The 16,688-nt window shown below is 37.8% G+C and overlaps 1 protein-coding gene across 1 annotated transcript in view; it reads left to right on the top strand.

Moving 5' to 3' along the window:
* HECA (hdc homolog, cell cycle regulator) overlaps nucleotides 1-7,704 on the top strand; it is a 47,636-nt gene extending 39,932 nt beyond the window's left edge. The window contains exons 3-4 of the mRNA XM_021087304.1: nucleotides 154-308; nucleotides 4,105-7,704. Of these exons, the coding sequence (XP_020942963.1) occupies nucleotides 154-308; nucleotides 4,105-4,269 (320 nt within the window). The 3' untranslated portion in view covers nucleotides 4,270-7,704. The remainder of the gene's footprint in view (nucleotides 1-153; nucleotides 309-4,104) is intronic.

Raw genomic sequence — 16,688 nt, 5'->3', positions numbered from 1 at the left:
GGGGACATATGATATCGATTTTGCTCTTTATGTTTATTCAGCTGATAAAGTATTTGCTTATAAGTAATAAATGAGTCATTGTGTTAATCCCCTTTAAAGACAGAAGGTGATTTCTTTGACAGCCACTCTCAGCATCGTGTCTTCTGTGCACAGGGAGGCTCATGCACCTGTATGCGGTGTGTGTGGACTGCCTGGAAGGGGTTCACAAGATCATCTGCATCAAGTGTAAGTCACGGTGGGACGGCAGCTGGCACCAGCTGGGCACCATGTACACCTATGACATCCTGGCCGCCTCTCCATGCTGTCAGGTTGGTATTGACCCCACAGAACGAGCAGCGGGTGATATTAGGCTTCTTCCCCCCGGTGAAGATAGAGGAGTTAGAGGCACCACTGCAGTTAGGCCAGAGGAGGTGTGAGGGTGTGTGTGGAGTGAGCAGCCCCAAAGCTCCCCAAAGTGCAGCAGTGACGGTTGATTTACTATAGGTGGTATAGCTGTGGGTAATACTATGCAGTCATTAAAAGCGATACTGTAGAGTAATATATAATTATATGGGAACAATTTTCAATATTTTAAGTCAAAAAAGTAGGTTTTAGGAGTTCCCGTTGTGGCTCAGTGGTTAACGAATCTGACTAGGAACCATGAGGTTGAAGGTTCAATCCCTGGCCAGTGGGTTAAGGATCCAGCGTTGCCATGAGCTGTGGTGTAAGTTGCAGACACAGCTCGGATCCCTCATTGCTGTGGCTGTGGTATAGGCTGGCAGCTACAGCTCGGGTTAGACCACTAGCCTGGGAACCTCCATGTGCTACGGGTACGGCCCTAGAAAAGCCAAAAAAAAAAAAAAAAAAAAAAAAAAAAAAGACAAAAAAGGTTTTAAATGGCAGAATAGTATCCTTCCATTTGTAAAAATAAAAAAAAAAGTGAACATGAAAAAGAATCTGCTAGCCTCGGAGTTCCTGTCATGGCTCAGTGGTTAACGAATCCGACTAGGAACCATGGGGTTGCGGGTTTGATCCCTGGCCTTGCTAAGTGGGCTAAGGAATTGGCGTTGCCATGAGCTGTGGTGTGGGTCACAGACGCAGCTCGGGTCCCGAGTTGCTGTGGCTCCTATTCGACCCCTAGCCTGGGAACCTCTAAATGCGGCAGGAGCAACCCAAGAAATGGCAAAAAAAAAAAAACAAAAACCAAAAAAACAACAAAAAAAAGAATCTGCTAGCCTCTTATCAGAAGTTGTCTCTGATGGTGGGGTATTGAATGGTTCCTTTAGTTTTCTTTTTGCTTACTTATGTTTTCTAGTGTTTTGTATGATTAGCATATAATAATTTCTAGTAAAAAAATTATTTAAAAGGAAAGAGAAAATTTCACTTTAATAGACAGGATTTTCTTTTTGTTTCCTTTCTGTGGGACAGTGCAGTTTCCCAGGAACTGCCTGTCTTGTAAGATGTTTGAGGTTGACATGAAAGATTTGTAATCCTTAAAGCTCTGCTAAGGGGAGGCATTTTCTTATGCTAAGAGAGCATCTGAAAGTTAGCTGTCATGAGGAAAACATATTTAATAAGTTCATAGAAACACAGGGGACAAAACAAAATCCTTAGAAGTATCTTGTTTTATTTCCAGGTGCTTGGGAAAGGAAAACACTTGTCATGTAATTCTTTGATATTCATGAATAGGAGAGAGGTTTTCCTTCCTTGTTCAGTGACTAATCCTTTACTTCATTAGTTTATTACTTAGTTTTGTATCTTTAGCAATATGGTTTGATTTTTGTAATGAGAATATCCTTACTCTTAGCAGTTTATTCAGAAGATAAGCCGTGTTGGTTGAATTAAAAGGTTGGCAGAGTCAGTATTTCAGCTATGCTGTGTGTGTACTAGTAATCTTAGAAGAGAAATATGGTCACGGGAGATCTAAATAGCCATCCATAGCTTGTTGTTTGATTCCAGATAGGATTGACTCCTTTTATGCTATTCTAATACACAGACCACATTTCCATTTTAAAACTTAGTCTTGGAAATGAGATATCAGTCTTTTAGTTATTCACCATAACATTTTATAATACCTCTCATGCCTTGATGCCAGCTCTTGAGATGAGAGAAACCAGAGGAAGGGGCTCCTCTCTCCCCCACACACCAGAGGGGGTTATCTTTTAAAGAAATAAGGAAGTGAAAGAATGTTTGGGCCTGTAATTCATAGAGTGTTAGCACTGGAAAGGATGGGAGTGGGGAAGGGGAGCCTAGTCCAGTCCTCTTATTTTCTGCACATGGTAGAGGCCTAAATAATTAGAATGTCTTACTCAGGTCTACCCACACGTGTCCCAGCCTGTCCACAACCTGTCACTCCCAGTCTGATGCTCTTTCTTTTCTACTTCACCACTAAAAAGCAGTGGGGTTATTTCCTCATCTTCAGAGAGAAAGCAGAATGGTATCCTACCTCACCCAGCCTGTTATTCACTGTTTTTTTCTTCCTTAAAATGATTTAAGCCCCAGATAGTTCTTTCCTGGTTCCCTACTGAAATGGAAAACCCGTTTACTTGTTTTGGGCTTAAGTAAAAGTCAACTAACTATATTCGCTTAAAAGGTACAAGTGTTAGATACTACTAAGGCATCAAGGAGTATCTTCCAATAACACTTGGAGTCAAAAATAAGCAAGAATTAGTTATTGGAACAGAATAACAGGTTAAAGAGAAGGGTTTGCTTGGAATCTCACTTTTAATATTGCTCAGAGAGATTAGTCAGTTAAAAGGGAGTTTAGGAGTTCCCATGGTGGCTCAGTGGAAATGAATCCGACTAGGAGCCATGAGATTGAGGGTTCAATCCTTGGCCTTGCTCATTGGGATCCAGCGTTGCCGTGAGCTGTGGTATAGGTTACAGACGTGGCTCAGATCCCATTGCTGTAGGCTGGCAGCTGTAGCTCCGATTCAACCCCTAGCCTGAGAACCTCCATATGCTGCAGGTGCAGCTCTAAAAAGCAAAAAAAAAAAGGGGGGGGGGCGGGGAGTTTATCTCAGGTTAAGAAAGGTGGTCCATCTGGTGGCTAAGAGGATGGGCTCTGGAGTAAGCTACTCTGGTTCAAATATTGGCCTTTCTGCTTCCTAACTATGTGATCTTGGACATGTTGCTTTGTCGCATGTGCCTCAGTTTCATCATCTAAAATCGGAATTCCCATTGAGGCTTAGCGGGTTAAGAACACGACATAGTGTCCACGAGGATGTGGGTTCGATCCCTGGCCTCACTGCAAGTTTTGGCTCGGACCCCATGTTACTGTGGCTGTGGTATAGTAACTCTGATTTGAGCCCTAGCCTGGGAACCTCCATAGGCTGCAGGTGTGGCCCTAAAAAAAAAAGAAAAACAATTCACGTACTGTTACCTACCTCATAGGAGTGTTTTGAGGACAACATGAAACTATTCTTTTACCTTTTCAGAATCTAAATCGAGAGTCTGTAGTATTATAATTTCTGGTTATTCACTAAAGTCCTTCAACCTGTTGCCGGAAACCTGTGCTGTAAGAGGAAGGGCATGAAGGATGATACAGTGTGCTCCTAAAGGAGTTCAAGGAGCTGCAGGATAAACATGGCCCTTCTTCTTGGAACCTTAATTTTACTAGAATATTTCAGGGAAATTTTATTTTTACTTCAAAATAAACAGAAGTGTAGTAAAGTACAGAATGAAATATGTATATGAATTTTAAAAATAAACGCAAAAAATCTTTAAAGAAATTTCGTGCAGGTTTGGATGAGGAAAGTCAGCCTTAGCCACTTTTTAAAACGGGGTGGGCGGAGATTTCCGATTGGTAGGGGAACTTTAATGGAGAAATTCCAGCAGTAGTATGAGCTGAGAATTTTCTTCTACCAGTAGGTGTAACTACTAGCGATGCCTCATGTCGGGAGAGAAATGAGAAGACGGTAATTTTTCAGACTGGTGGGAGAACATCTGGGTCTTTATCTCATGCTTATCTGATGCCCTGCCTACCCCGTTTGGGGTAATGAAAGAGACACTTTACTCACCTCTCAATGGGTTTCCAGGCGTGGCAGTCCGCGATCTGTTGGTGTGACTCTGGCGGTGCTGTGGGGAAGGTGTTGCTGCTCACTGCATCTTGTGCTTCCACCCCAGGCCCGCCTGAACTGCAAGCACTGCGGGAAGCCGGTGATCGACGTGCGGATCGGGATGCAGTACTTCTCCGAGTACAGCAACGTCCAGCAGTGTCCACACTGTGGCAACCTGGACTACCATTTCGTGAAGCCATTTTCCTCCTTCAAAGTTCTCGAAGCTTATTGATGAAAGCTTTGCTTTAGTAATAGCTATTTTATTGATATTATTACTTTATTACATATCTTTTCTAGGGAAGCCTTCTGTGACATTAATTTCTTTTCTAATTTAAAGGAGAGTTCCTTTGTGTGTGTGTGCCACCAAAAGGGGGCTGCCCCTTGCCCCCCCTTGACTCCCAAGTGTTAGTCTGTGGTCATGACCAGAGCCCAGCTGGGTGCTCCTTGAGCTTGGGGGAGCGGTTCACTATCACTAAGAGTCTCTCAGGCAGCTTTTAAAGTGGTGGGGAGGATGGGGCGAATTTAGGAAAGGGATTATGTGGTCATAAACTGAGAGCACTGTAGGAGTTGGGAAGAAACTCTTACTAAAATGTTAACTATCTAAAGACCCACTTTTAGATCTTCTCTGGGCCTTGGGAGAAACATGTGACAAGTGAATGTATGTCTGTGCCTGGAGAGCTGATGGTATAATAGTTTACCTTGGCTTAGCGTTCGTTCGGCAGCGCACACTGACCTGCAGTTTCCCTTCACTGACAGATTACTGCAAAGTGGACATGAGCCCTGATTCTCTCCCTGTTGTATTTTAGCAGCCAGTTTTCATACTGAAAATAATATCCAAATTATAAGACATGTGAAGGCTGTTGGTATTGTGCATATTTTTAGGTAAGCTGACCTTTAACAAAAAGAATCTGCTAAATGAATTTGGAAATGATGAATACCAACTCAAGAGGGCAGAAAGGCAGAATCCTGTCATTTGAATTGTGAATTTGAAGTTGGTCAAACAGGCTCTTAAGGGAAATCCATGAATGACATGATTTGGGTGGTACTGGTTTTTATATATAGGTCATGCTGTCTAAGTGCCATTTGATGCCAGATCCTTCTCACAGATAAATCTCACAGCTACAGACCCTGGCTGGTAAGTTTCAGAACCAATCGTTGTCACACTTAATCTTCCCCCCAAATTGCTTATGGCTGCTTTTTACCCATTTAATGCTGAGTTTCCAAAATCAAAGATTTGACCCTAAGAAGGAAACAAAAAAAATATTTTTGAGGCTATGAGGAAAATAATAATTTTGATGTTTCTTTTTAAAGTCTTTTTCTTATTTTGAAAAATCATTGATTATAATGTGTAACAGTATGTTTGAAAATAGATTATTCTGAAGATCTCCATGATACCTTTCCACTGGTTTTTGAAAAAGGTGATAATTTATAGAACTTGATTAATTACAACATTGAGCTTTCCAAAGTACAGCCTCTGTTCATTAGTTCATTTTAGACGGACACCCCCATACCTTACAGATCTGAAATTGAAATATGATTTCTCAAAAATGAATTTGATAATTTCAAGTGTGACATGCATATATGCTAAAAGAATGCTAAAAATATTATCCTTTTATGGGAAGCTAAATTTGGGAGTATGTGAGCATTTTAATGTACACCATTTTTTTCCCCTCAGAAAACAGTTGTTTTTTTCCTCTCAGAAATGTGTAGGCATTATTGCAAGTGAGTTTCAGTTCTGCTACGTGGAGTATTTGATGTTTTATTTGAAAGAATACAGCACTAAAGAACTGATAGATTGACCAATTATTCATCTTTTAGTTTGGATGATTATAATTCAGCTGACCACATCTAGTTTGATGTTTGATGATCTGAAAAATATTTCACAGTGGTGAGAAATGCTCAAAGGCTGTACGACGCAGAAAATTGTTATTGGTCTGACAGTACTTGATGCAACAAGAAGGGGCCTATAGTACGTAGCCCTTGAAAATCTGTCTTTAATACGCAAAGCTGTAACTGAATTAGCTGTTTCCCTATTGATTCTCTTTTGTATCCAGGTATAAAAATTGGTGAATTTCTCTTCAGAGTACCATTGGATTTTATTTCTGAGTTTAAAATGAATAGTAAAATATTTGTAATGCTGTTCTTAAACCCACCTAAATTTCTAAAGAGAAACCTGCTTATATTGTTGCTCTGAAGCTTCACATTTACGTCCAGATCACATTCTGCAAGCTCCTCAGCCTAAAACTGCTGCAAGTGTAGTGTCTGATGCATTCAGTATTTTCTTCTTATGTCATTTTCTACTGAGAAATAAGTATGATGCGATTTCAGTGTAATTGAGAAAAAAAATTTGCTTTTGGCTTTTATTTTGAGGATTAAGTTAGGAATCTATGGATGCTGAGGTTATATAAAAGGAGAAGCATAGGTATCCTATCTGAGACTATCTGTTGCTGTTAAGGTATCTCATTCTTGTCTAAAATGGGAAATTTGGCTGATTTGAGAATAAAATATAGTTGAGTATACAACCATGTGAAGAATAAATCTTATTTTGGAATCTGCTGGCCTTAATGTTTCTCTACACTTTCTCAAAGTACTTTGCTCTGAGTACCTGGATGGGAATTGGAATATATCAAAAAAGATGATTAGTTTTGTTGTGGGTTAGATATTAAAGGATATTTTGTTGTCCCAAAGATACATTTTCTGGTTCTGTGATAGTGCTCAAAAACATGAACCCACTCACGATGACTAATAAGTAATTTTTATCTACTTTAACTTGTTTTATCATTTATTTTTAAGAGTTATGCCTTGAACAAATAAATCACCTGCTTTAGTTTATTGGGAAGACTTTTTCTGATCATCTCATCATCTTGTCTTCAGGTCAACTCAGTTCTTCACTCTCTTCTGGTTGCAGCTGAAGCAGTTGATATACTGGATTTACACCTTAAAAGATAGGACATTGGCTGTGAAGTTAGGGAATGGGGGGAATTAATCCTATAAAGAACTTTCCCAGACAGTCTTTAATTTCTAATTTTTTGTAGAAGAAGCTCATTCATTTTCAGACGTATTTTCATACATTTTTTGGGGGGGAGGAATTAACTCATCAGAAAATAATATCATTAAGTTTTTTAATCTTAAAAGCTAACAGATAAACTGACACATAACTTATTGGATCACCCAAACTAATTTGCAGAAATCTTTTGTTTTGTCCTGTAAGACCAATGCTTAACATGCAGTCTCTCCTCCTGTGCCCAGATCAGTAACTCCACTTTGCTTTTCTCTTTAGTCTCCTGATAGCAGCTATTGGGTAATTTCATTTGGAGGTTGGGGAGGAGGTGAGGAGAAAATGCTCTTGTTCAGTGGTTTGGTTCCTATAAAAGGATGCTGCCTAACCCAGCTCATCTCTATGTCCTGTTGACTTTATTATTATTCCAGGTAATTGAAAGAAAATATAATGGATGGGCATCATTAACACCAGCTCAAAAGTATATTCTTGTCTGTAAAGATTTCTTGTCAAAATGTCTTGGATTGCACTTTTGTTGAGGGAAGACTGTGTAAATAGTTAAAGAATGTTGATAAAATTGAAACATTTGGTTATGGAATTGTGTGGTGTTAGAAGGTTTCTGTTTGTGAAAATGTATGTATTAAAAATAATAAAATTTCAGAAACTAACCTTGTATTCTCTCTTAGTGTGTCACTTCATTTTTTGTTGGGATTCCAGGTTTATGAGTTTGGGATTATTCAATCAGAAAAGACATTAGAGGAAACTTTCAGAGGGTTTGATCACTATTCAGGTAGCCATTTCAAAGTTGCTATTGCAGCAAATAAAAGCTATGGACCTTTTATGCTATTTGAAAATGATGTGTCACATGTGAATTCCCATTGCAACAAAATAAGCATTCTGTGTAACAGTTCTTTCTGTGTGGCTAGTCCACCATTATTGTTCTGGTGATAAGAAAGTCTGTTGACTAGATAGATAATTCTACTCTATAGTTTCTTGTGGTTGCTTTTTCTAGGCCTATAACTATTTTCATAATGATTATATAAGAGAGAGTAGCTTCTCTTTAAATATCCTTGTCCTCTTCATTTCAGATATCATTCTCCACCAATGAATTGAAATCCATAAAATCTTTAGAACACAGGATAAGATGTAGAAACGTGGGTGAGGAAAGAGTCTCCAGTGGACTCAAACCCTGTCTTACCACTATTTACTACAGACATCTGAGGCATAAGTTTTATTTAAAGCCTTAAGGACTTGGGATATTGTGATTTCTACTAGTGTAATTTGTGCCAATGAAATTCCTTTGTGGTTGTAAGGAAAATGCAATTCTCACTATGGTAGAAAGAAAAAACCAAGTTAAACAATGATTATTAAGAATTAAGTTTAATGAAAGAAAATTCTCTTTTGTTCTTAGTAGTTTCCATTTCTTTAAATCTTGCTTATACTGTTTTGACTTAAATTCAGCCGCAATTAGGTTGCTAATTACATAGGCTGTTTCTCAAGTAAAGAGTTAAATTTTGGGAGAAAAAAAGCTTTTCTTGAGCTTTTGTTATTTTCATGTTCTTCCAGCTATCAACACCAGGGATAAACCTTATGTAATGAAAGTGAAATATCTTTGAAAATAGTAAAGTGTTGTACAAATGTATTAGGAATAATGTTTTTTTTTTTTTTTTTTTGGCTGCACCTGCAGCATATGGAAGTTCCCAGGCCAGGAATAGAACCCATGCCACAGCAGTGACCTGAGCCTCAGCAGTGACAATGCCAGATCCTTAACCCACTGAGCAACCAGGGAACTCTGAAATAATGTATTTTTAGAGAATACTTTTCTTCCAATGGCAACCTTTAGCATTGTGTTAATTACTTTATATAAGCTGGATTTGGAAATAAAAATAAAGCACTATGCTTTATGGCATTCTATAAAAACACTGATTACATTTGTCAGTGTCCAGATAGAATCTGCCCCCTTAGCACCATTTCCTGGTAATGGACACCATGCCAAGTAGTTCTCATATACTTGTTTGAAAATTTAGATCATATCTTCAAGTTTGGAACTGTCTAATTACATTCCTCATAAGCTTAAAAGTAGAAAACTCGTAACCTTCACAGTCATAGCGATACCAGAATTTACAGCAAGGACTGTTTTTCACTGCATTCACAATGTGTGTATGTGTGTGTGTATTTTAATTGCAATACATTTGATTTACAGAACTATATTAGTTTCAAATACACAACATGATAATTCTGTGTTTTTAATAGATTACCCTCCATTTAAAATTACTGTAAAATATGGGCTGTATTCCCTGTGCTATATAATATATTCTTGTAGCTTATTTATTTTATACATAGTGATTTGTACTTCTTAATCCCTTCCCCCATCGTGTCCCTTCCCCCTTCCCTGGTAAGCACTAGTTTATGCTCTGTTTTGTTATGTTCATTCATTTTCTTAAATCATATTGACTACTGTACTCATTTTAGAGATAAACCAAGGCCCAGATAACTTAAATCTACATAAATAAATTCATGTAGTTGATGGTTAACTTGGAATTAAGACTAGATTCCCTCCCCAGTCCTCAAAATGACATCAATGCATGCGTACTTTATTTTCAGTTGAGAGAGAACTTTGGATTTGTTTTGACAAAGTGCAGGATTTGAAAGGTACAGTAGCCCTCATTTCAGCAGCACTGGTGCTAAAACGGAAGTGATTCTGAGAGGCCTTGCTTACTAGGCCTCCTGCATAAGGGTGACGGGCACATTTGAAAACATCCCCTGTTTTAGAAAGAAGAAAACAGAGGGGAACACTTTTGATTTCAGAAAGGAAGAAATAATGTTTGAAATCAATAACTGTACCTTTTATCTGATTTTTTGTGCATTCATTTGTTGATGTCTGTTCCCTTTTGTTAACATCAGTCATGGCTTGAGGAGAACTGAGTGAGTATAAGGTGACATTTTAACAGTCTACACTAAGAATCCATTTTATTCAGTTTGGGATTTGACTTTGAGATGCTTCTGGATTCAAAATGTCAAGCTGTTGGATTTGATAGCTTTGGTCTATCCAATGGGGGCGGAGTTTTCCTTTTTGACTGAATTTTCAAACAGTTGCTCTTGGTGGGTTTCATTTTCAATTTCTGTTTTGTCTGAAGCTCTGGTTTTTCAAACTTTTTTGAGTTGCTGCCTGATCACTATTTATTTGTGTTCCACACGACTTTAAGGGGGAAAAGTGCCAGCTACATGTTTGAGAGAATTAACAATTATCATGTTGTAGGGATTATCTCTTGAGCTATTTAATGAGATTTCTAGTTATTGCAAAACCATGGGTTGGGAACCAGTGCCTTACACTTTCTTGTTATTTTCTCTGCATTAACAAATCACATATTTTTCTGAAGCTCTGATGACCACAGCAAGAGGCTGACGAAGAAAGTAAAGCCAGGCGAAGCCCCTAGACTAATTTGTCTGAAGCTCCAGAACTCCATGGCTTTGAGAGTGGTTTGGGCAGAGGGTAAAATGGTCGCAGTCCTGGGGGCTACTGTGAATATTTCAAATAGCTTAATGGAGATCATAATGTTGCCCACCACAGGATGGCACAGGACATCTAAAAGATCAGTTTATTTTTGGCAAGAGTTATAGCAACCTTAGTTATCTCACATTGCTCAGAAACACTGGCAGTAGCTTATGCCTTTGATGTATAATATATGAGAATATGAATTAATTAATACCTTCTAATGCTATTTATTTTACAGACATAACCTTTCAAAACAAGATAGGCTCGTATTAGGTAGGGTGCTATCTTTGGTGATGGCAGAGTTGGGCAATGCCATTTTTTAAAAAAGTCTGCTTTTCTTAATCCTTTTCCTTTCACCTGTTGTGATGCCTTTGATTTATTTTTTTTATACCTGCCCATCTCTTTCCTACCTTGTCTTTTTCCTGTTGCATCAAATTTCTTAACCATTGGAATATGGTATTGAAAAAAAAAAAAAAAACGGACAAAACTAGACATGAGTTGGTTGGTAAATCAAAAAAGTTATTTTAAAAAAAATGGATTCCTACAACTGGCACAGAGATAGACAAGCTGATCAATGGAAGGATAGAGCCCAGAAGTAAACCACACTTAACATGCATGATTAGTTTTTGACAAAGGTGTAAAAAGAATTCAGTGAAGAGAGGATAATATAACGAATGGAGCTGGACATTTTGATAATCATATGTGAAAAATAAAAGAGCCAACCAAACCTGGATCTATACTCATACCTTATTCAAAAAATCAATTGCAGACTGTTACCTTTGGAATGGATTAGCAATGAGATCCTACTGTGTAGCACTGGGAACTATGTCTGGTCACTTATGGTGGAGCATGATAATGTGAGAAAAAAGAATGTATACATGTACGTGTGGGTCACCATGCTGTACAGTAGAAAATTGACAGAACACTGCAAACCAACTATAATGGAACAAAATAAAAATCATTACATAAAAAAAAGAAAACAAAGTGGATCATAGCTATAAATGTAAAATCTAAAAATGGACAAATTGGATTTTATTAAAATTAAGAACTCTGCAAAAGACATTGTTAAGCAAATGAAAAGATAAGCTTTCAAAGACTAGAAGAAAAGGACTTGTATCCAGAAAATTATGAAGAACTCGTAAATGTAGTAAGGAAACAAATGATCCACTTTTAAAAAGTGCAAAATACTTGAACACTTCGCCAAAAAAAATAAAATAAAAACGACAAACAAGATAACATTATTAGTCATTAGGGAAATGAAAGCTAAAACCACAATGAAATACCACTATACACACGTTGGAATGAATTAAAAAAAAAAAAGGACTGAGAATACCAATTGCTGGCAAAGATGTGAGGAAACACTCATGTTGCTGATGGGAAACAGTTTGGCACTTTCTTAAAAAGTTAAACATATGCCTGTTCTGTGTTCCAGCCGTTCCACTTCTATGTGCTTGCCTGAAAGAAATGAAAGCCTTTCCACACGAAGACTTGTTTATGAATGCTTATGGCAGCTTTATTTGTAATAGCTCCAAATGTAAACAACACAACTGTCCATCAACAGCAGGAAGGATGAACAAAATGTGGGATATATATATGATAGAATACTACACAGCCATAAAAAGGAACCAACTATTGATACATGCAGTGTGGATGAGCATCAAAATAATTATAATAAAAAGAAAGAAGGTGGGACAGGAGTACATACTATATGATTCCATTTATGTGAAACTTTAGAAAATGCAAATGAACCTAATTAACAGATCAATTGCCTGGGGATGGGTGAAGGAATATTAATTGGGGGAGGAGAAAAAAATGATTACAAAGGGGCATGAGGAAACTTTTTGGGATGACAGATATGTTCATAATCTGGATTATGATGATGGTTTCACATATATGCCAAAATTTACTATACAATTTAAATATGTGTAGTTTATTATGTTAATTATATGTCCATAAAGCTGAAAAATCCCCATCCCATGACTTACATACCATAAACGTTTTATTTACATTTAAATAAGGAATATGCATTAATTGAACAGATTTGGTTCCTTTCTTTTTGTGTGTGATTTCTGCAGTTGTAGGACCATGCTGCCTTTTTTGCAAATTCTCCTTTTGTGATGCATTCTCTATGAGAAACAATACAAGTATACCATCTTGCTAGACTTCAGGGGTTTGTCCCCTAATCTTTCACTGTATTATCTCTTATGTTTAACTCAGCAGTGTTTTGTGTGTATATTTTGTCCTATCATTCCAAAGCATCCTACTTACTGGAATAGTATTTTCTTTATGTAATTATTTGTCATTGGTTTATGTACTAGTTTTATTAAATTACCTAATGGCATTGCCAAGTATAAGGTAAAAACAAGTTTGAGAACAAAAAGGACAAACTTTTGGTAAGCACACAGCTTTGCTGGGGGAAATTGTATGTGCCCTGCCTTACAGAAGCTACAGCCATTAGCATCCATAGTACTGAGGTCATTCATTGCAAAATTTTCTTTGGCTACAACCGTGCATGTGGAAGTTCCCATGCCAGGGATTGAAACCATGGTACAGTTACACCTGTGCCACAGCTGCAGGAGTGCCAGATCCTTAACCCACTTCACCACACAGGAATTTCCCATCAGAGTGAAGTTTTACAAGATGAATTCAGAGTCAGTGCATTTGCTGGATTGGCTTAGGAAAGGCTGTTTTAGGAAGATTCTACTGCTCAAGCTTGCAAATACTGACTTTCCTCAGCTGCAAAAATTAAGTCTCTGCCTGAGGGGAGGGATACTATTAGGGTTTAAGAGAAGAAATGCAAAGTGCTTAGTACAAAAAAGTGTTTTAACACTTACCATGGCATGCAGTAAATGTTCAAAATGTACCTTATGATCACCTATGTTATTTCGGAAATCACTCTTAGACTATTAGGGCAGGAAAGACCTTAGAGATTGACTCAACCCATTTATTTTACAGATGAAAATGGCTCAACAACACACAGCAAGTAGGACTGAAGGTCATGCACATCACCAAGTTGGTAATGCTAAGGATGCTTCCCAGGAGACTTCTTCCTAAGAGGGTCCTGAAAATCTGGAGAGTTCTCTAAAACCAGGGGAGGAATTGCAGACCTTATGTCAGACTCATGAAAGAGCTGCTTTTGAGAGAAGTCTTACTTGTTCAGAGGCTGATGATCTTCAATAGCTCTGTACATTAAAAAAAAAAAAAAAGTTTGCTGAATTCTGCTTTTGAAGTGTCGGTACTCCTTCATACAGCTGAGATCAGTGGGTGTGTGAAGCGAGGTCAAACCTGGCATCAGGCAGTGAGGTAAGAAGTGGGTGAGAAGGTTGTGGGACTAATAAACAGATGAAATCTGATTTAGGAAGTGGGTTGGAAATTTTGTGAAATTCATATTGTTGTTGTTTTCCCACTAGTGGTTAGCTTCAAAATGTGATCTATGGTTTGGGGGGTTGAGAAATGATCCATTTCTTTCTGTTCATGGTGAACACAAACAGTAGCCAGTTTGTGTTATAGTGATTGTATTTTACTTCTGAAGCATGCCCACGAAGGCTGCCATCCATGCTACTGAGCACCACTTGCAAATGATAACACTTGGGATGTGATAGAATCAGACCATGGTCACTCCGTGTTGGCCAGGACAATGCCCTTCAGTGTTGATGTTTGCTTATCCTGGTCCAATCCAGACTGAGGGATCAAGGTTGTGAGATGCACCTCCTGAAAAGCTGCATGATCCTTCACCCCTGATGATCACCAGAACTTGCTCAGCTAGCCAGGGCCAATGCCCCCGTCTCGGAGGCAGGAAGTCTGGGTTGGAATTGCGCCTTACACACTCTGACACATCATTTAACCTTTCAGATCATGCTTTTGTAACAGCAGGAAAACACAAATAGCAACTTTTCCCTCTGAGATTTAATAGCTTCATCATTTTCTAAACTCTTTAATGAGAAACAGACACAAGAGGTTATTAAAGTGAGCACATCAGTGATGATTCCATTTGTTTCTACCTAGAAAAAAAATAGCACATATCCCAGATGCCTGTACTTTTCATGTTAAACAGCTATGACTATCTGAAACTAGCCTTTCACACATCATGTTTGACATGTTAAATGCTAGTCAATTTGCATTTACTGAGCATGTATTACGTGCAGTAGTAGGATCCAGAAGAAGTCCTGATTATTTGTTCAGAGGATGAGCACTTCAACAGCTATGAACATCTTTTTAAAATGGCTGAATTCTACTTTTTGAAGTGGTGGCATTCTGTGAGAGGCGACGAGACTCCTTGGGGTATATACACCTAAAATACTTCATGGTGAAATACTTCAGGCTGAGAATTGCTGTGTTCATCAGTGACCTACCCTTAAACTGAAATGAAATTGTAAATGTAGATCTTTTTTAAACTAATGAATTGAAGTTCTAAAAAAGCACTTATAAGTTTTGTGTTTTTCAATTAAGAAGAATTTTATTAAAATGAAAACATTCTGAAAGGGAAATTTCACTCCTGGCATGTCTCTCATTTATATCTTTGTCAGGTTTATTAATGCATATGTAGCACTTTGTGTGCAGGGAAGCAAGAAATTTTTGAAGAATTGTGTTGGCATCACAATCATTTTCCAGATGTCTTTAATCTGGTGTTGATGTACGTGGGATATTGGCTGTGGTTCTTATTATATATTGGCTGTGGTTCTTATTATTTTGAAGTTGGGGATTTTAACATTAAGCATTTATAAGATGTTCAGTGTAAGAAGTACTAAGGTTTTATTATAGCTTTCAGGGTAAAAACATTACAAAGAAGGTGACAGGCATATTCTATTTCTGTTAGTAAAAACTTCATGATTTCTCTTAAAGCTGATGTGCATATTTGGATTTGAATCAGTTTAAACTTTTAAGAAAATATCTCTAGCAAATGTCTAAGCTATGAAGAAAGTGTATTTAAAATCGCTACATTCTAAAATTCCAAACATGATTTTATCTAAGAAGAATAATGTTTAAGATAGTCAGGTTGAAGTTTTCTCTTTTAGAACTGCCTCTGTTTTACGACTGGAGCGAGTACTTTGGCACTTTTAGTTTTCTTGATTTACATATAATATTAATTAACAAGATACTAATGATGAGTGTAAAGATTTCAAAATTTATAATTAAACCCAAAAGAAAGTAAATCAGAAAGGTCTTGAATGATCTGCCTGTGGAGATGTGCTCATTTTTGAAAGCATAATACAGCCTCTGCAGCTGTTGAGGGGTGCGGGAACTGAGAGGGCAGAGCCAAATGAAAACAGTCTTATAGGATTGCAGTGTCAGCATTTAGGAAGGAGGCTGTTGTCATAAAGTTGCTCAGATGTGGGGAACAGAGAAGATGCTAGACTATTGGGCTCTGGAAAGCATGTGATGGACTTCATGTAGGTACCACTCTAATGATGCTGTCCTCAAGGGCAGTGCCTATGTTTTCAACATTTTGTATTCCTAATACCTAGTACAGAGCCTCACCCATTAGCAAAATGAGCAATTGAATGTACTGGCAGCTCTGCATACCAGAGACATGAAGGAGCTGGTTGTGGGAGAATTCAGAGAGTTTTTCTTTTCACCTTTTATACCATAGTATACATTATCCTATGTTTCCTGGTTTTGTGTTTTTGCAGCCTGCTCCTTTGGGGATTCCTTTCAGAAAATCAAATATCAAAATATTAAAAGGAAATAAATACCCAGGTCATAAGAACTGACTTCTATTCTGAGCCACTGGTAAAAATCACTTCATCTCTCACATGTTTGGAATAAAGGTGATCATGTTTATGATTATTTAAATAGTTAAGATTTAAAAAATTAGAGAATCTCAGAAATAGAAGACACCTTAAAATTCCTCGTTCTCAGCCTGCTTACTGTATAGAAAGGAAAGCAGATACAATGTTGTTGACAATCTAGGCCTTCCGAGCTGTGCCATCCAGGCCAGTAGCCACTAGCCACATGTGGCCATCCAAATTAAATTTTAAAATGTTTAAATTAAAAATCCACTTCCTAAGTTGCACTAGCTATTTTTCAAGTTCTAGATAGCCATGCATGGCTAATGACTATAGTATTGGGCAGTGCCACATTTGGAGAAAGTTCAGTTGGACTGTGCTGGATTATAGCTTTTCATCATAACTCTTTCAACCCTTCATGAACAGGTTCT

Source organism: Sus scrofa, chromosome 1 (assembly GCF_000003025.6).
Source record: "Sus scrofa isolate TJ Tabasco breed Duroc chromosome 1, Sscrofa11.1, whole genome shotgun sequence".
Classification (NCBI taxonomy): domain Eukaryota; kingdom Metazoa; phylum Chordata; class Mammalia; order Artiodactyla; family Suidae; genus Sus; species Sus scrofa.
The sequence above is the reverse complement of the archived record's forward strand: the minus strand, read 5'-3'. Positions and strand labels throughout refer to the sequence as shown.